The sequence below is a fragment of the Gekko japonicus genome, unplaced genomic scaffold (assembly GCF_001447785.1).
Source record: "Gekko japonicus isolate JY-2015 unplaced genomic scaffold, Gekko_japonicus_V1.1 scaffold156, whole genome shotgun sequence".
Lineage (NCBI taxonomy): Eukaryota > Metazoa > Chordata > Lepidosauria > Squamata > Gekkonidae > Gekko > Gekko japonicus.
This window is the reverse complement of record NW_015166424.1, coordinates 1,353,271-1,374,414: the sequence shown is the minus strand read 5'-3', so window position 1 is coordinate 1,374,414 and position 21,144 is coordinate 1,353,271. Positions and strand designations below refer to the sequence as shown.

The 21,144-nt window shown below is 43.5% G+C and overlaps 1 protein-coding gene across 1 annotated transcript in view; it reads left to right on the top strand.

Annotated features, from left to right (window-relative positions):
• Positions 1 to 327: 327 nt before the first annotated feature.
• Positions 328 to 21,144, top strand: part of SPON1 (spondin 1) — a 470,884-nt gene continuing 450,067 nt past the window's right edge. Inside the window, exon 1 of the mRNA XM_015411716.1 lies at positions 328 to 584. Within this exon, the coding sequence (XP_015267202.1) occupies positions 344 to 584 (241 nt within the window). The 5' untranslated portion in view covers positions 328 to 343. The remainder of the gene's footprint in view (positions 585 to 21,144) is intronic.

Here is a 21,144-nt window from a genome sequence, read left to right as displayed (position 1 = left end):
CTCCTCGGGTTTTCCCGCCCCTCCCCAGGCTTGGGGGGGGGGGGGGGGGGGGAGAGAGAGAGACTTCGCTGGCTGCTGCAACTGATTAAGGGCTGCGTTTGTTAGTCAGTTTCTTCCTTGTTTTGCTTTGCTTTCTCCGGAGACAAGAAGGGGGTGGGAGGAGGGGGGGGCTTGGGGCTTTCCCCAGCCATTTACTTCAACCTGCCCATGTTGTGGTTTTGCAGCAACTGCTAGACGCGGCACATTTCTATTTTAACCACCCCCCCGCACCAACTGCTAGACGCGGCACATTTCTATTTTAACCCCCCCCCCGCCGCCCCCCCAAAGTTGTTGGGAAACCCAGATGATGGGACTTTATTATTATTATTACGGCTATTTGCAAGCCTTGCAGTTACTAGCCTGGACTCTCCCCTCGATGACATTCGCTTCCTTCACGGATGAAACCTTAGAGAGAGCCGCCAAATCCGAAGGATATTGCAGCCGGATCCTGCGAGCCCAAGGCACTAGGCGAGAAGGATATAATGAATTTAGCCTCCGCGTGGAAGGCGATCCGGAATTCTACAAGCCGGGAAACAGTTACAGGGGTAAGTCTCTGCACTTTCGAAGGATAAGAGCGATCGTGAGCCCTGCAAGTGTCAGAGAACTAAAAAGGGGCTATTCTGGCTTGCAAAGATAAGGTAGTCTCGGTAACTTGCTCCCACGCGTTGCTTGTTTGGGGGGATGTTCCCCCCCCCCCACAACAGAGTGCAACACTTGTTCAGCTTTTTCAAAATCCATTTGGAGGTGGTTAAAGAAAAGGGGGATGGTCTCTGGGTAAAAGGTAACTTGTGTTGTGTTGCAGCAATGTATTCACCTTAACCCCCCCCCCCCGCCCTTCCCCATCAAATTTAATGCTCAATGGGTGGTTTATTGTCTTCCTGAGAAAAGGGAATATTAATAGTTAGCTTAGCATATGGGCCAAGAAGGTTACTGGAAGGACCAGAATCTCATATTTTCTATTTAAGGTCCAGTCCATTGTCTCTCCCCTCCCAGTGACTTAACTCAATCTGTTTGGAATCCATGCTGGTTGAATTTATATAGCCTCATGAGAAAGACACTTTGTTCATGCTCAAGAGCTGTGTCCATTTGTTGTCTTTACCAGTGATGGGACGAGGCCTAGCACTGGAAAACGCATTCAGGGAATATGTTCTAGTGAGTGTCTTTTCAAATGAAACTCTGCTTTCTGCCCAATTCACCCCCACCCAGGAAACTGAACAGATGCGTTAAGGAAGAGTAGTACAAGTGGAAACAGGAGAAACACAACCACTGAAGGTGGTGTGGAGTCCTAAGTTTTTTTTTAAAAAAAATCTATAAATTACTACTCTAGGATTGCCTAAATTCTAGTCGTTTTAACAGGTGAATTATCCTAAACAGATGAAGTGTCAGATTGAGTTGAGGATTCTGTTTGCATGTTTACAAGATTTATATTCCACCTCTCAAGATAAAGGTTTCTATAAGTTAAAAATAAAGTAGGCACTGTTAACTTGACTGCTTAGCCTGTTACATTTATATATTTAAAATACTTTGGGGGAATGCATCCATCAAGAGTATTCCTGTGAGTAAAGGTACCTGGGTCTCCTGTTAAAAACCAGTTAACTTTATTAACACTGGAAGCAGCTGTTGAGGCGGACAAATAGTGAAGAAATGTTCTGCCATGACTTTTGACCTTCAGCTGGAGTGAATGGAAAAGCTTGTTGCTCCCACGGGACATACCCCATTTTGGGACAGGAGATCATGGTGAACAGTCTTAGGAAAGGGATTCCTCAAAACAGTGACTGACAGTTTCTGCTGATAAAGAGTAACTTTATGTCAAGGTTGGAAGAGAAATGGACTTAAGTTGAAACCTAGTGAGAAGAATCTAATTCTTCTCCCAAACAGGTGACCAGCTAAACCTTGAGTTTGTGTGCCTAGTCAGTTTTTTATCCGTCTCTTGTGTTTCTTTGCAATTGCTGGCCTGTAAATATTATCGCAGAAGTTTGAAAATTACTCCCAGTGAAAAGTTTCACCCGGTATCGCTTTTGGCTGCCAAGAAGGTTTCTGTTCTTGGCATTGGAGGAGGAAATTGGTTTTCAGATAAACTTCCAGGACAAACTTAGAGAACATATGAAATTTTTTGCCAGCAAAGTGCCATTAAATAATCATTTTCACATATTTCCTAGCGGTAGAAGGGTCCGTTCCCACCCCCACCCCCGATTTTGATTGATCACTAGTTATATGGCATCACTCACTAAACACATATTACTCGTGACTTTCAAAGCTAAGTTCTTCCAGAATCTCCGAAACTTAGATGCAGCAAGAGAAAATATTGCAAGAATAACTTTATGTTTCCTATAGCACAGCAGTTTCGGTGTTGTCACGTTGTTTTATTTTTATTAACTGTCACAAGAGTTTTAACAAGTCTCTCTCATGCAGCATGAAATGACATCATGGCAAGCCTAGAAACTGCTTTTTTTCCCCTGGTTCATTTCTTAAAATGAGGTCTAGCTAGTATCTGCACATAATCTCTGTAAGACAAAAAGCTGATTAATTAAGGAGAAACCAAGGCTTTGCTACCTATAAATTACCAGGAAACACGAATCATTTTGCATAGGTTATTGAGAAAGGCAATTGAGTTATAGCCAAGGATTTGACAAACAATGTTAACAGGGGCTTAGTGCCCTATGGGGGGCGGGGGGGGGGAATCCTGATTCTACATTCTGGAGGCACCAGAGTCTATTTCTGATGTATTTTTGCCACTCTTGAGAGAAGAGACCACCAGTGTGTAGCCTGAAGCTGTTCTTCAAACTCCAGGAATGAAGAGATTTTCTACCTACAACTGTCACTCTCCTTGATACATCTTGTTGATCTGGCATGTTCCTGTCTTTAGATAAGCAGGGTATGATCCATTTCAAATGCCAAGGAGAATTCACATTTCCTTGAGCAAAAAGAAAGATCTACATGTAGGATTGCTTCTTTTGCCACCTAGCATGCAATACAGTAAACCAGTTTCCCATAGCATCCTTCTTCCTTTCGCAGACTCTATGTGGTGGTATAGAAATGGTGAACATTCTTGTGCAGGGGCTCTACCATGTGTTTGTCTCCTCAGCCAGCATTTGTTCATTATCTTTTTCTCTTTCCCCTTCCTTTGAGGAAGTGGCATACATGGCTCTCTCCCCTTCAGGTTGATCATCACAGCAACCCTGTGCCCCCTGACCTGGATAGCCCAGGCTAGCCTGATCTCATCAGATCTGGGAAGCTAAGCAGGGTTGGCCCTGGTCAGTATATGGAAGGGAGACTGCCAAGGAATACCAGGGGCATGATGCAGAGGCAGGCAATGGCAAACCACCTCTGAACGTCTCTTGCCTTGAAAACCCGATGGGGTCACCATAAGTCAGCGGTGACTTGACAGCAAAGAAACAAATAACAAATCTGTGAGGTAGGCAAGACTGAGAGAGAGTGACTGGTCCACAGTCGCCAAGTGCATCTTTGTGCGTAGGGATGTGGATCTGGCTTCAAATTCATGAAGCGGCCATAATCCACACGTCTCAGTTTGCACCATTTGCCTCCATGGAAATTTTGTCTTATGGTGGCTATAAGTATTATCACATGGTGGGGAAATTAATCATGAAAACGGTTGAAACATCTCTAGTGATCCTGGTATCTTTGAATGAAGTCTATGAGGACTGGGCGAGATTCCTTACTAGTATACTCAGAAAGGATATCTACGCTACAAATTTAAAACTGGAAGCTGGGGGCCTAAACAGAGAATTATCAGAAGCATCATCAAACGAACCTGGCACTTTTTTCATTGTTGGTGGGGGTGCACAGAAATTCAGCATTTCTGGTCCAAGGTTATCTTTTTCATCAAAAATATAACCGGGCACTCGATACCACTGCAACCTGAACTAATATTACTCGATTTATGGAATGCCCCTCATATACCAAAATGCAGCCAAGACCTCATTTCGACTCTGCTAATAGCTGCTAAGGTGGTTATTGCGAGTAGCTGGAAATCCACCGACAAACTTCTTCTTTCCTCTTGGCGCTTAAAAATCTGGGACTTTTACATCATGGATAAACTCTCTGATGCAGTGGCTTCCTCTACTAATAGTTCATGTTCAAAATCTACTTTATGCACGAAATGGTCTCCTTTTTTAGAATATGTCTTCAATAATGACACCTCTAAATTTGCTGTTCCTTCTCAGTATGTTGCAGTATTTTATTATATGTAATTTTGTGTTGGTCATATTTATACCAAATCCCATTGTTGTTTACTGTACTATTGACTAATAAAAATTTAAAAAAAGAAAAAAAAGAAGCATCATCAAACTACATTTCCCAGAATTCTGGGGGAAAGCCATGGCAGTTACACTGGTACAGATCTAACACTGTACTATATACATGCCCTGAGAATAGCATTATTCAGATGTCCAGTGACTATACAGGAGGGTGAAGGGATAGGGTTGCCAAGTCCATCTTCCACCCCCAGTGGGGGACTTTGGGGGTGTTCCTGGAGGGGGCGGGGCATCCCCGAAGTGATGTTATCACGTTGGGGACATCCGCCGGCCCCCCCCACCGCCCGTGCGCCAGATCTCCAGAAACGGCAGTTCCCTGCACTTAAAGGAGCCGCCGTTTCCCTTTTAAATGCAGGAGCCGGCGTTTCCCCTTTAAGAGCAGCTGCGTTTCTCTTTTAAGAGCACGAAGCTGGCATTTCCCTGCAAGCTTGCGGAGATCAGGCTTGGGAGGAAACACGGGTTCCACACACTTAAAGGGAGAGAGATGGGTGGCTGTGGGTAGAACCCCCCCCAAAAAACGGGGGACCCCTGGCAAATCGGGGGGGTTGGCAACCCTATGAAGGGATCATGCCCATTGCCCCAACCTCTGTCTAGCGTTGCCAACCTTCAGGTGTAGCATCAAGATCTCCTGGTGTTACAGTTGATCTCCAGGCAGCAACGATCAGTTTCCCTGGAGAAAATGGGTACTTTGGAGGGGGGACTATATGGCACTGTACCCCGCTGAAGTCCCTCCCCTACCCAAACCCTCCCTCTCCAGGCTCCATTGCCAAACTCCTAACCCAGAGCTGGCAGGCAACCCTGTGTGTGTTTGCATGTGTATAGATAGGTACAGGACTCTTTTTGTAGAAAAAGCCCAGCAGGAACTCATTAGCATATTAGGCCACACCCCTGACAGCACAGCTCATTAGCACATTAGGTCGCACCCCCATGTTACCAGAAGTGTGCTCATCCAGCCACACCCACCTTTTGCTTGTTATTCTGTTTACCTTGGTTGTTGTCAAAACCCAGGGCTTTTTTTGTAGCAGGAACTCCTTTGCATGTTAGGCCACACCCCCTAATATAGCCAACCCTAATGAGTTTCTGCTGTTGGGTGTGGCCTATTATGCTAATGAGTTCCTGCTGGGCGTGGCCAACTTGGGAGCCAGCTGGAACTCCGTTCCTGTGCGTTCCTGCCCAAAAATAGCCCTGGATAGGTAGCGTCTGCATTCTTAGACGAAACCCTTTGATCACATGTATACAGCCTGTACGCATACGGTAAAGAAGCTCTATCCAGTCTTTCACACAAATGCATAGAGGTCAGAGTGGTGTAAGGGTGTAAACAAAAATTTTATTTGTCTAAGTTTTAAGATTTTTTGTCCCTTTTTATTGCCATAGTCACACCTGTTCATTTTCTTTATTATATTCATTTTTGTTTCCCTTTGTTTTCAAAGGGAAACATATTTCTGGCAATACCGTTGTTACATACCCAACTGGAAAGAAATTATCAGGGATTGTTGTACCCCATACTCAAGGGATCTGCCCTTACAGATTTTGGGTACAGAGGCAATGAGAATTCTCCCTTCGCAGAGCAGGCACGAAAAGGCATTTGTCAAGGCAAGAAAGGTGGTTGTGTCTACACATAACAGATGCAGAACTTCTGCATGAATTTACATGAGCCTGCTATTCACGTGGAAAGCAAGCGGGGGGGGGGGGGGCTCTGTTTTTAAATATAAATGGGTCTCATGAGTGAAGGAAGTTAAGCCTGCTTTCTCCTATGCCTTAACTTGAGACATTAGGGTGCTTACAGCAATTTTCTCCCATCCCAGCTCTGATACTGGAAATGAGCCAGACTAGGGAAAAACGCTGAAAGAAACCAAACACAGAGACATAGGGCAAGAATGGGAGCAGGGTTCAATTCCCCTTGTTCACACATTCCATTTCTGGTTTGTTTCTTTTAGGCAAACTTGTGCGAATGCTGAGGATATTTTTAACATACCTAGTTTGGCCCTTAGTTTCATGGGCGGGGGGGACCCCGACGTCTTGTTCTTTTCCCTATCGGGACTAACACCTGCTAAGCTGATGGTTCACATGCTACCATGACTGCTTTTAAGGAACATTGAAGATGTCAAGAGATCTCAGATCCATCCTCATCACAGGTCCCTCCTGCATTGATTGGTTTGACCCTAAATGTGCCTCTTCATTTCTCTCTTGTGTTAGTGATCAGGATACACACAAACAGAGTGAGAATGGCATACACTGGAGTGTGGGGGAGTGTAGCAATTTGACTCCCGGGCCCCAGTTTGCTATGCTATTTTCTTGAAGAAATATACATCTGCCATACAATGGAAATCATGACCGGTTGGGTATTCAGGAAGATTTAGATCAAGTGGTATATGTAAACCATCCCAAATTGCAGTTGGCATCGGAAGGAAATCTGAAGTTTTGGAATACATTCTTACTGTTGTAGATGGGAAGAATTACTATGATCAAAATGATTACACTACCATGATTAAAAACGAATTTTACTGGTGTTTAAACAGAAATGTTCACATGGTCACAGAGAATAATATTGGAGTTTATTTGGCTAGTAACTACACCTTTAGTGAGAATGTGAGTCTTCCCTGGGAAAGAGAAAGCAATTCATATTAAAAACAAAGTTGGTTGATCTCCTGTGGATCCAGGAAAGGAAATGTCTGGTTGCCTGTTGCCAGCATGTGTGGGCAACTTATTTCCCACAGTTTATTTTTCCCACAAGGAGTGCTGCCCAGGGCTATTTTGGGGCAGGAACGCACAGGAACGGAGTTCTGTCTGGCTTCAGAGTTGGCCACGCCCACTACAGCCAAAACCTCTGCATGTGTGGCTACAGAGGGAAGGCCTGGAGAGCGACCCCCCCCAGCAACTCCAAGGCAGGTGGGCCAGGGGGCCCCCTGGAAGGATCGAGGAGGCATTTAAATGCTTCCCCATGCCTTCCCCAGCCTGTCCACGGGTGGCTTGCCCGGGCTCCTCACAGCCACGGGGCACCTGGGCAAGCCAAGGGAAGGCAGTTTAAACTGCCTCCCCTCCCCTCCAAGGGCCGGTTTGTCATGCCTGCCCCTGCTGATGTCATGCCTGCCCCTGCTGATGCCCCTGAACAGGCTCCTGAGGACCCTGAACAGGCTCCTGAGGACAGTACTGCAGCAGAAAGGCAAAGACTGGATCCTGTAGCTGAAAGCTATCTAAGTGGTGAGGAGGATAGAGCCTCCCAGGGAACACCTGCAAGGGATCAGTCTCTGCTGCAGCCCAGTAATTCATCATCAGACTCGCCTCCACCTGTAACCAGGCTCAGGAATGTAAGAAGACAACAGCTGAGAGAGCGAAGGCAGAATGCACGCATGCGTGCCAGAAGATCTCTTAGCCCTGATTACTGACAGGATCCTGTCCTCACTCCTGGCTAGCTAATGAGTTGATTAGCTAGCACTGTATATATGCAAGTCTGTTGCCAGCAGTCATTTGTGCTGGCAACGTCGTTTGTTCAGGACCTGAATCCTTGCATCTCTGCTCCAGACCTTGTGGAATTCTTCTCGGCTTGATCCTCGGCTTTTGACCTTTGGCTTTGTTGACCCTGCGTTCATCTCTGACTCCTCTGGTATTGTTGTGATTTATGGACTTGAAACTTTGGTATGTCTGACCCTGCTTTTGGACTGTGATTTAAACCTGCTTGAACCTTGCTACCTGATTTGCCCGGCTTGACCTCGGACTGTTCCTGGAATTTTGCTTGCTTGTGTCACGCCCCCTGGTCCTGCCGTGACACGGTTTACCCGGGGTCCTCACAGCCTCGGGGTGCCCGGGCAAGCCAAGGGAAGGTATGGTGGGGGCCTAATATGCTAATGAGCTGTGCTGTCAGGGTGTGGCCTAATATGCTAATGAGTTTCTGCTGTTGGGTGTGGCCAATTATGCTAATGTGTTCCTGCTGGGCTTTTTCTACAAAAAAAGCCCTGGTGCTGCCTATTGCCAGGGGAGGGGCCTATCAATGCAATCTTTTCCTGTGGTTGGTTTGTTCTTGAATCAAAGATTCCCTCCCCTATTTGGCCTCAGAGGTGATCCCCCCCAACAGCCAACTGTGATTTAAAAAAAAAAGTTGCATGCACTATGTATGCTCTGCCCTGGGATGCATGCATTTTTTACTTTTGGAAATTTGCAGCCAAATTGATTGCTTGAGTCAAAAAGCCATTACAAAAACTGTTATCCAATTACAGCAGTTAAGGACAGTTTAAGGGATTTTGTGTAAGTGGTTGAAATAATCAGTTTCTGAGTAAATATCAACAGTGGTCACTGCCTTTGAGCACCTGCTTTTATTATGAATGCCAATAATGGATTTGCAAAATAAGTACATATCCTTGAAATATATCTAAATTTTAATTATGAATACGCTTGGGGGGATATACTCAATACCTAATTATGACATTTTCCTCTTTCCACTCCTGCACTCCAAGGAGTTCAGACTGATGTGCAAGGCACTTCATTCTTACATTTTAATCAAAGTCACTCCAGTGCATGGATCTGAACTTTGCAGGTTCTTCCTAGCATTAGTACAGCCAGGGGGGGGGGGGGTTGTAGAAAAAGCCCAGCAGGAACTCATTAGCACAATAGGCCACACCCAACACCAGAAACTCATTAGCATATTAGGCCACAACCCCAGACAGCACAGCTCGTTCACATATTAAGCCACACCCCATGCCTTCCCTTGGCTTGCCAGGGCAAGCCGACTCTTGGACAGGCCAGGGAAGGCACAGGGAGGCATTTAAATGCCTCTCCGATTCTTCAAGGTCCCCCCTGGCCCGCCCACCTCTCCAGGCCTTCCCTCTGTAGCCACGTACGCAGAGGTTTTGGCTGTAGTGGGCGTGGCCAGCTCTGAAGACAGCCGGAACTCCGTTCCTGTGCGTTCCTGCCCCAAAATAGCCCTGAGTACAGCGCTGTAACCACTATACCACATGGGATCAATACATCTGTGTACATCAAACTAGGAAAACAGGTATATTATTTACAACATTTAACTTCATCACTAGTAAAAGGCACAGTGTTCCAGAGCAGAAAGACAGGGAGAGATTGCAATGAACTCGATGGGACTAGCAGCTGAGTGTACATGCTAAGGATTGCACTGAAAGTGTTCCCAAAGGAGTTGTCTTGAATTGAAAGGTGAGATGAATGGTCAGAGAGGCTCTGCTTCTAGGGACTCCCCTCTGTCTGAACATAAATCTCAAAAGTCTAAACATTCTCCCTGGGTCTTTATTAATTTCTTGCCTCCTAAAACACAAGTAGTTCCCTCAGTGCTCTTCCAAATGAGAGGAGGAGGATGTAATTGCCAGCTATTTTGATTGTCTTGCCAGCATCCTGAGTGTAGGTGTGTTTTTTTAACACTTCAGCTGCTAAAACTTAGAGGCTTTTAGCAGTTATTTAAAAAGATATGTTTCCTTTTATGATTGTAGAAAAAGATGTTTGATTTTATGATTGTAGAGAAAAGCATTAAAATATAGCTGTAGATTGACCCCCCCCCAAAAAATCTGAAGGTATAAAACTATATTTCGTTAAAAATCTCTTGATAGAGAGAGAAATGTAAGAAGTTTAGTCTAGAGAGGAGCTCTGGTGTTCTGGAATTATGATGGTAGAGTTTTAGAAAAGGAGAAAAGAGAATCCTCCTCTCCCATCGCCTAGAGATTCAGGGGTAGAACAAAATTGCAATCCAGTAGCACTTTAAAGTGTAACAAGAGTTTCCAGGGTATAATCTTTCATGAGTCAGAGTACACAGTGCCAGACAGAGTTGAGATTCTCTGTGGCTCTTTCACCTATAACCATCTGGGAGCCATGTGATGTGATCCCACATGGCTGGTGCCTATGAATGATGCAAGCACAGGGGTGAAATGGTGTAAGTCTTTCTTATGCATTCACATTGATTGCATAGCAAAGAAATTTAACATCGGATGCATCATTCAGATGGGGTCTCCAACTGTGTGGGGTTCTGCCACAGAGGAGTGGAGCCTAGGAAAGCATAACACACACCTAGCCTTCCAAATGGGAAGTAACACCACCAGTTTGGTTACAGCAGATAAGCCTTTTGAAGTTAATTTCCACCCCTTCCTTTTAATTTATTTCTATTGTTTTTCCAAGAAGACCCATGAGTTCAGAATACTACTGTAGACATATCTTTTAATAGTGTCTACTCCCAGAATAGGAGCTGCGGTGGCTCAAGTGGTTAAGATGCTGAACTGCAGGCTGTGGAAGGTCGGTAGTTCAGCAGTTCAAGACCCGAGTTGCTGCATGACAGAGTGAGCTCCCGTCTTTTGTTCCAGCTCCTGCCAACCTAGCAGTTCCAAAGCAAGAAATTGCAAGCAGATAAATAGGTACCACTTCAGTGGGAAGGTAACAGCGTTCCGTGCGCCTTGGTGTTTAGTCATGCCGGCCACATGACCGTCTTCGGACAGTGCTGGCTCTTTGGCTTTGAAACGGAGATGAGCACCGCAACCCTAGAGTCGGATTCGACTGGCTTTCGAGCAAGGGAACCTTTACCTTTTTAATCCCAGAATGCCTTTGGAATACAATAGCCAATTTTGGACTAGGAAATTTCTGGAGATTCGGGGTGGAATTTGGAGAGGAGAGGGAGGTCAGCAGGTTATAATGCCATAGTGTCTACACTCAAAAACAAACTTTTTTTTTTTTAACCAATGAAGCTGGTTTCTGTAGTCAGGTGATCAGTTGTAATTCTGGGAGATCTTCAGGCTCCAACTGGAGGTTGGCAACACTGCTGTGGAATCCCAGCACACCGTCTAGCCTTATCTTAATAATTATGCCGGAAAGTTCTTTGCCCATCCGGTGCTAGCACCAGGACCTACCCCGTGACATCACCGAACCTGAGTGCTGAGGCCCTGACAATCCTAAACAAAGAGGTCCCATCTATTTTATTTCTATTACAAAAATTACATCCCATCATTCTGCCCTCATAAGGGCCACCAAGGCAACAAACAAATTAAAACATAGATAATAAAATCTCATCTTAAAAACAACTAAAATCAATAAAAATATTATTATCAATTAAAACTAAAGCTAAAATGCATGCACAAAACATTTAAAAAAATTAAACTTTGGGAAGGAAGGAGGGATCACAGAGCAAACAGTGATCCAGAGGGAACACAAAAATCTTCACCCATTGGCAGAAGATGGCAACAGAAAGGAACAGAGGAGTCTCCATGGGGAGAAATTTCCAGAGTTTTGGTGCAATAACTGAGAAGGCTTTCTCTCCGGTTGTGACGTTCCTAATCTCAGAAGATGGGGTCACCCAAAGGCGAGCATCCAAAGATTACCACAGTGGTCAGGAGGTTCGTAAGGGAGAAGGCAGTCCTTCAGGTATGTTGGTCCCAAACCACAGAAGGCTTTATAGGGCAGCACATTGAATTCTTCCCAGAACCAAATTAAGTACCAGTGTAGATGGACCACGACCGGAGTAATATGCTTCTCAAGACCCACTCCAGTCAGCATCCTGGCTACAGCACTTTGCACCAATTGAAGTTTCCAAACACTTCCCAAGGGCAGCCCCACTTAGACCATTTGCAGTAATCTAATCTAGATTACTGCATGCACCATAATGGCCACATTTTTCTGTCCAGGAAAGGCCATAGTTGAATAACCAGTTGAAGGTAGTAAAAGGCACTCCTGGCCACAGCTACTGCCTTCTTATCCAATTTTCCAAGTTTCCCGGTTAAGGAAAAAATACTGTTCAAACAATTTACAAAGATGTCCTGACTTCAATGTTAAAAAAGAGAAAGAAATTCTACTTACAAAACTAAAATTCCTTTTAGATATCTAGCCACTCTTTTTACCACAACCCATTCTTTCTTGCTAGGTACCCTTGTCCTTTTGCTTTATCAGGTCTGCTAGTGGTGCTTAGGTATAGAAGTTTTCCTATGGTGTTTCTGTGCTAATTGTCTTTAGATAAAGGCTCACTTATTTTGGTGTTCTTCAGAAAGTCAGTATCCATAGGTGTTGCTACTGTGTTGGCATTTTCTAGGCATAATGTCTGTAAGAACACAATTATTCTCTGTCTCTGGTTTAGGAGAAATGAACCACCTTCCTCCCTTTCAGTTTGTATGTCCAGGTAGTAAGAAACATCTCCTAGATCCTTAATTTCTACTTCTCGATCAATCCAGTTACCTTTATTGGCATGTAATTTCTACTTCTCTGTTTAGGCACTTTACTACACTATTATAGTCCATTTGCCTGTCCTACCCCAGAATACAATGTTCATCTTTGTTTTTAGTGTACAGACACGAATCTGCTTCTCCTTGCTTGAAGCCCTGCTCAATGAGCACTCTGTGTAATTTTTTCCTCCATGCATGTGCTGTGTGTTTTAATTCATACAGCGCCTTCTGCTGTTTGCAGACTAAATTTGGTTGTTTGGGGTCTATAAAACCTTCTGCCTGCTCCATGTACAGATCTTCCTGGATCTTCCTGTGAGGAAATGCTGTCTTTATATGTAGATGTTGGACTTGCATCTTCTTGGATGCTGCTGTGCTCAAAAGTAATCTGATTATACAATGTTTCACCACTGGTGCAAAGGCTTAATCAGAGTCCTGATCATATTTTTGTGAGAAGCCTTTAGCAAATTATTTTGCTTTGTAGTGTTCCTCGTTTCCATCTGCATTTTGTTTGTCCTTAAACACCCACTCGCATCCAATAAGATTATTTCCTGGTGGTAGCTTTGTCAAGGTCCACGTTTTACTTTTGTGTAGAGCAGGGGTGGTCAAACTTGTTTAACATAACAGTCACACAGAATAAACGTCAGATGTTTGAGAGTCACAATACATGAACAAGTATTACACACGTTTTCATTGAAAAATATGTAAATTTTCTTTTTATTAACATTAAATTAGACTGTGTGAAAGAGCTGCATGCGGCTCCCGAGCTGCAGTTTGGCCACCCCTGGTGTAGAGCACCAGTCTCCTCTTGCACTGCCTTCTTCTGCCTGCTGGCTTCGGTTGCTGGCATCTGTTCTGCTTCCTTCCAGGTAGAAGGTTCAAAGGTTCAGAAAGTAACATCGACCTTGCGAGGTAGCAGAAGTGTGAGGCTAGTATGCCTTTGTTTGGTCACAATGAGCATTGGAGGTGTGGTCCTGGGATTTTCATCTGCTGTCACAGAGCTATCCAGTTCACCTGTCTTCCTGTGTTGTACTACTCGGAATCTTTGGTATGATTGCTTTGGAATCTGCCTTCTCTGATTGTCTGTCTTGTTCTAATGTTTCATCACTGTGCCCTGGTTCAAGATCCAAGAGCCAGTACTGATCACCTGCCTTTCCTGAGTTACATGATGCAGTCCCTTCTCTACTGGCTCTGCTTTCATAAGAACATAAGAGACGCCAATGTTGGATCAGGCCAAAGGCCCATCCAGTCCAACACTTTGTGTCACACAGTGGCCAGAAGTACCAGTGCCATCAGGAGGTCCACCCATCAAAGGGAATCACATGGCTGACATAGACTTCACCTGTTTCTGGGTATAGCACTCTATACCCCTTACTTCCTGAATCATATCCCACAGAAACACTTTCTCTGATTCTGGGATCTAGTGTTTGTCTTTTCTCCTTGGGTTTAAGCATGAAGGCCTGGCTGCCAAATAATCGAATGTTTCCCATATCTGGTACTTTGCCATGCCATGTTTGGTAAGGTATATATGGGCTCCCTTTTATGGGCTGTCTGTTCTGGATTGCTTTCCCCCAGCATTTATTGGGTAGGCTTGCATCCATGAGCATGCATTTGGGTATCTCCAGTAAAGATCTGTTTCCTTTCAGCTGTGCCATTCTGATCAGGTGCAAAGCTCACCAAGTTCCCGTGCAGGATGCCTTCTTCTGCTAAGAAGTTTTGTGTGTGATGTGATATAAACTCACCACCGTTCTCCGTTTGAGGCTTTCTTCCAAACTTGTTAGAAACCATAGTGACATATCTCCTGAGAAATCTGTGAACTTCACTCTTTTGCTTCAACAGATATGCAACTGCGTACCTTGGGACATCATCTAGAAAGACTAAAAGATATTACATGTACCAGTTCAAAGGTCATCACTATGAAATAACTCTAATGGCTTGCTAGTGCATTTCTTGATGGAAATGACGGTCTGAGTCCTTTTGCTCTTATACAACATGCATATTTGCTTATGTCATTGATGTCACATGACTTTACCTTAATGTCTTTGACAAGGTTCTTGTTTTGAAGGTCTAGGATTACCTTTGGATTACGATGTCCTAGGTGTCTGTGCCACAGTTCCAGGCTCTCTTCATCTTTCCTTTCATGTGCCAAGTGTACCTGTTCACCTGAAAGACTCCATTCATATACTTTTCCCATTTGGTTACTTTGTGCATTGTCTTTGCTAATCGTACATTTCTTATTTCTAGACCAATGTCAAAGTCTAATGCAGACATACTCAATAAATTACAGCTCAGTTCAATAATGTACAGGACATCTCCAACTTCATTTAGGAAATTTTTGTACGGTGCGTTACACCATAAATTGCCAGTACCTATGCCTTGAATCTGTATACATTCACTATTAGCATTTTTTAATTTCTCCTTTCTCACTTTCATTAAGTACATCAAGGCAATCTTTGCAGTGAAATCTTTGCAGTGTGTGCTGTGACTAGATGCTCCACCAGTTTGGTGTAGTGGTTAAGAGCGGCGGAGTGTAATCTAGACTCCAATCTGGAGAACCGGGTTTGATTATCCAAATGTAGCCAGCTGGGTGACCTTGTGTCAGTCACAGTTCTCTCAGAGCTGTTCTCTCAAGAGCAGTTCTTTCGGACACACCTACCTCACAGGGTGTAGTGGTAAAGAGCGGCGGACTCTAATCTGGAGAATTACGTTTGATTCCCTACTTCTCCACATGCAGCCAGCTGGGTGACCTTGGGTCAGTAGCAGTTCTCTCAGAGCTCTCTCAGCCCCACCTACCTCACAGGGTGTCCGTTGTGGGGACGAGAGGAAGGGAAGGAGATTGTAAGCGACTCTGAGACTCCGAGTTAAGGGAGGGGTATAAATCCAACTATTATTGTTGTTGTTGCTGTTGTTGTAAGCCGCTCTGAGTGAAGGGAGAGGTATAAATCCCCTCCTCCTCCTCCTCCTCCTCTTTTGATTCTGATTCAGCATAGTCATAAATAAGGCTTTTCTGGTCAATGAGTAAAAAACTTTTTCATTTGTATGTTGCATAAGGATCATCATGCTTTTGATTTTTAAAACTGCCTCTGTTTGTTGGTCACTTGTGTGCTATTCCTGTGCATCTTAGAAAAACTGTCATTAGCTGGTGGCTTTCTACAATCCATTACAAAGTGACCCCTTTTGTCGCAATTAAATCAGTGCAGCAATTGGTTTTTCTCCCTTTCTCTGGGTGGGGAACCCTCTTTCAAGTTCTTTCTAGAAATGTAACTTGAACCATTCGATGATTCAGATTCAAGAGTCCAACTCCTTGCTTTTCTCTGTTGTTTTTTCTTCCTCTAAGATTCCAGCAGCTCCTTTTGCTTCAAGGAGTATATGAAATCTTTTAAGCCAGCTTCTATACTTCTCAGCAGTAAGTTTTGGGATCTCCAAATGTCTGCTTGATGCAGCCATCCTTATCACAGCAATGTGGAGAAGAACAACAGAGCATTTTTAAAGATTAAAAAACACACACAAGGGGATCTGCTAATCAAAGGCTTTAAGTCCTTTTTAAACATTAAGATTAATCTAAGCTTCTGATAGACTCTGGACACATTACCCATTGGGATAAATGTAAAAAAAACCCCAAACATTTGCCATGGAAGCACAGTAGCTTTATGCAGTATCCCCAATTCTCCATGTTTCTTGGTTAAAGGAAAAATGCTGTTCAAACAAATTACAAAGGTGACCTGACTCCAATGGTAACAAGAGGAAGACATTTTACAACCATAGAAGGACATCTTACATGACATATTCATGTAGGTTACATTACAAAAATAGAAGCACAAACTTACAAAAATAGAAGCACATTTTACATGACATATTCAGGTAGGTACATTTAAATTATTGTGAACAGATTAACTTCAAAAAGGTTAACTTGCTACAGCTCTAAGCCCAGATAAGAGAGAGAAGAGAGGCCATATATAAGATGAAAAAACAGGCAATCAATGGCCAAGGAAGCTCAATATCTAACCAATAAAAGGGTGGGGCCAACTGCTAAGTGTACCTGAGTGAGAGAATTCTCTTAACCCTTTCCCTCCCAGTTACAATATCCAACATATTGATGGTACGAAAAGGTGCTGAGAGGGTAATCCACCAGGGTCTGGAGAGGGTAATCCACCAGGGCAGCCAAGGCTCTTTCAGTCCCATAACCAGGCCTTAAACAGATTGAAAAGAATCTCCGTTTGCCCTATTCAGGAAAGCTTGTAGTTGTCAAACCACTAACCATTTAACCCCCTTGTTCAGAAATGGAACATTTGAGACTGGTCAATAGTTACCAAGATGTTCTCTATCCAGGGTAGGCTAAGGTTATTTATCAGCAGTGAGCCTTTCTACAACTCATTTGATATCACTATGTCTGCAGCACCAACTATGATGGCCCCCATCCATTTCCCTTCCTCAGAGGCAAGAGTTTCCCTCCATTTTTCTTTCCCTTTTCTGACTGAATCTTCCTAGTAATGTGTTTTCTTCTTTGCTGATGAACTCTAGCTGTCCCACCCGGTCACAGTAAGATATTTTGGCTGTTGGCTCAGCCCAGGAACCTAAGGAAAGGATCAGGAGCTCCCTTTAATTTAAACAACTTAATGTCACTTGAGGAATTTTGAAATTCAGAAATAACAAAATATTTTATTTAGAAGAAGAGGAGATTGGATTTATACCCCACCCTTCACTACCCAAAGGAGTCTCAGAGTGGCTTACAAACTCCTTTCCCCACAACAGACACCCTAGGTGGGGCTGAGAGAGCTCTGACAGAAACTGCTCTTTTTTAAGGACCGCTCTTTTCAGAACTATGGCTTGCCCAAAGTCATCCAGCAGGTGCAAGTGGAGGAGTGGGGAATCAAACCCGGTTCTCCCAGGTTAGAGTCCACGCACTTAACCACTACACCAACCTGATGTAGAGGGGAAAGGTCAGGTGAAATCAGGGGCTGAAATTTCGGAGGTAATACCAGTACATGCACAGACTTTAGTTCTTATATTTCAGGCTAATGAGAGTTTCTTAAGCTATTCAGTTATTTAAAATTTTTATGCTGAGAGGTTTTTGTCCCAGTGTTTTCCAAACACTCTAGTACACTTTCTTTGAGTATTCACTGACTCTTTTAGTTTCCAGAAGGCTGGTACATTCTTTCCAGTACCCAAACCCCTTCTCTTGAAACACCAGTAGTCATCTTGAGTTTTTAACTGACTCTTAAGGTCTCTAAAGGCCGTTTCTAACCACACTATACCAGAGATCTCTGCACTCTTCAGAGCTAACTCCCTGTTTGGGTAGGAAGATTCTCACTAGAAGATCTATCCCCTTTCTTTGGCCCAAATGGGAGTCTTCACTTACTTCCCAAACTTCCTTGCCAACTTACCCCCAGTTCTCCATCTGTAAAACTGCTCTGAGATAAGGCTGAAATCTTAGGGCTGCCAGTCTTCTCCTGGCAACCAGCAAGAAAAGGGGAGGGGTGGGGGCATGGGGGCCCCAGCCATCACTGATGGTGGGACAGTACTTCCAGGGAAAACCTGGAAGTGACATCTCATCTCTCAAGGAATCACTGGAAACTCTATGGTAAAACCACAGAGTTTCCATTGATTCCTAGTGAGGACTGCCACAGTCCTCCTTACAGTGGAAGAGTGCTGGATTCCTTTTGTTTCCTTCCTTGTTCCACAAATGGTCAAGGACATGGCTTTATTAGCATGCATTGGCTGGCACCTTCTCTCTCTGGTGTTATAGGGGCATGATTGGTATGCTGCTCTGTGTTGGTGGGTGTTGGGCTTGTTGTAGTCTTTTGCTTTGCTTTCTGTACCTAGGTGAGGAGTCTTTGTTTTACATATCTCCCCTCTGCTGAGTGAGCATAGAATAAGAACTAGTTTGTGCATCTGCAGTGTCTATGGGTTAGGGACTTAGGATGGGTCCCTAAAAAAACCAAACTCTTAGATATACTAATTGGCAAATTTTTGCCAGCCTGGATTTTGTATCAAATGTAATGCAGTTTCATCTTGGTTACAAACTAATATGATATTACATATGAATGCACAGGTAGCAAGAATAATTGCCAACTCCAAATCGTGCTGAGTCAGACTATTTTGGGGAAAACATAGTATTATTTTAAAATGTATTAAACTTTTCAGAATAGAATCGCAATGTCTTTTTGTTTGGTTCTGAACCTTTAGTATTCATGTATTCAGAGCATTCTCTGTACCTTGATTGGGTTTTTTTTTGCTAATAATAACAGGGAGATGCATGTAATCAATGATTCCAGAAGCTTGTAAGATGATAAAATTAGGAGACCAGCCACATAAATCACAAGCACTAGGTGCTCACCTAGAGTCATCCATGAAAAGAAATACTAGAAGATTCTGTTTTATTGATTAAAAACTAAACTAGGGTAATACATTTTAACTGATCCTTCCAGCGAGCTGTGAACCATCTTACTTTTTTGTGCATTGCAAATTTTTATACTTAAATAGTTTGCTGCCGCCAGATTAGTTAAACACTATGCAGTCAGTTTGTTTGTGATTTCAAAGTAATTTTGTCCACACAAAACATTGTATTTTTATGCTATGGAGATTTATTTTTTATTCTCACCATTCCCCACATTTGACAATTTGATGTGGCATTTTGGTTTCTACTGACCTCTGTGTGGAAAGTAATATGCAAACGAGTGTATGTAGTTCAGTAGGCAGTAGAAAAATCTGGCAAGAGATATCCCTTCCCTTCTGCAATGAACTTCATGACATTTTGCCTTACTCAGTATTAGTCAGTGCTACTGTGACTTCATTGCCTAAAGGAAAGAATTAAGCATTTATCTTGTGCAGCTATGATCCTTTCACATTTATCTGAGGGAGGCAAAATATGTATTCAACTAAAGAAGAAGGGATTTACTCAAGAAAGGGTGGAAAAGTTATTGACCTAACGAACCAGTGACATAACATACATATCCTGTTTATTGAGATTATAATTGTAGCTCCTGTTGAAATTAGATTTGTAAAGTCGGTTGGTTTTCATTTTATGTGCCTTTTGTTATTTTGATAGCTTTTCATTTAGATTTAAGCAAATAATATTCTTTGCTATGCATGGGAATTCACCTGGATGTGGACCTACCTAAATAGGTTCTTGATGATGGGGCAGTTCGAGGTCAAACGAACATTAAGTGCAGTCTTGGTCAATAATTTTCCATGTAACACATTGGTTGAACATTGGCTAGATAATCAGTTTACTGCTGTGCATGGAGATGTTTTCTTCTCATCTGACGAGTCCTCTTCCCACTGAGTAGTCCTTTGATTAATAGGGCCTTAGAAGTACAGACAAGCATCCTCCACTGGCCATGCAAAAAGATGAAGTATCCTTAATAAGTGAGCATGATTTCTGCAATGACAATAGGGTTGCCAGGTCTCCCACTGTGGCAGGAGAACCCCCATTGGCAGTTGTTGTTGGCTGCCACTACTCCATGTGGCAGTGGAGAATTTTTTTAAAAAAACTATGTCATGCACAGCATGATATCACTTCCAGTGATGTCATATCACTCTAGGAATTGGTGGACATCACTGTGCATGTGATGTTGGTGTCCCCTTGTTCTCTCCCCCACACCCAATCAACCCTATATAACCATCAGGCCATCAGCTGCTTCTCTGTCAGTATAGTGACAGTCATCCATGTGACCTTGTTGGAAGTTTTGGCTTACCTGTTAGCAGGGGTGATTTCGTAGAAAAAGAGGTGCAGGAGCTCATTTGCATAACTCATTAGCATAACTTATTTGCATATGTCACACCCCCTGACATCACCGGAAGTGTGTCAGAAGGCCACACCCACCACTCAGGCTCCACTGGACTCTTTTGGATTGCTCTCTATTTTTTTGGGGGGGGGGAATGTGCAGATCTGTCCTCGCAGAGGAGGGAGAGCTTGTGCCTGAATAAAACTTGGTCTTAAAGGTGCCGCTGGACTGTTTTGGATTGCTACCTATGGGGGGGCTCTGCCACTTACCCGGCTGCTTCTTGCTCTGATTGAGGGCTGCTGGGAGCAGGGGGTGGGACTTGTTGTATGTGCCCACCCCCTGGGCTCTTTACTGCCAGAGCTCCGCTCCTGTGCGCTCCTGCAGGAAATGACCCCTGCCTGTTACCATTGTGAAAGTCTCTGAATGAGATGAGTTTTGAAATTCAAGAGGAGCATTTATGCACTAGAAGAGTATGCTGATACTTCATACTAAGTTTTCTTCAGAACTTAGTGCCTACTGCTACATGGTGTCACTTGTTTAATAATAAAAATGAATAAAGAGAAAACGAGTGAAATATAATAAGACTAAAACAGTTTTTATGCACGCCTCTCCTACACCACCAATTTTTTCAGCTCTTCTCCATTTTCTGAGAACAAAGTGGTAGAACACTGAAATACCAGTAACTTCTTCACTAAAACTGGAGCCAGCTTCCCACCACAAGGCACATTTTCTTTCCATAAATTTGGGACAGCCGTGTTAGTCTTCAGTTACAGTTATTTTCAAATCTGAGTTAAACAGCACCATTTGCGAGACTAATTTTAATAAGGTACAATTGTTTGTAGGTGGTGGCCTACTTCTTCAGCTGCCAGAACTGCTGGCAGCCAGCAGTTATGAGCCTGTTAACAGAATGTTTACTCCCAATAATTCTTAAGAAGAAAGCAACTTTATTTTGCAAATTAC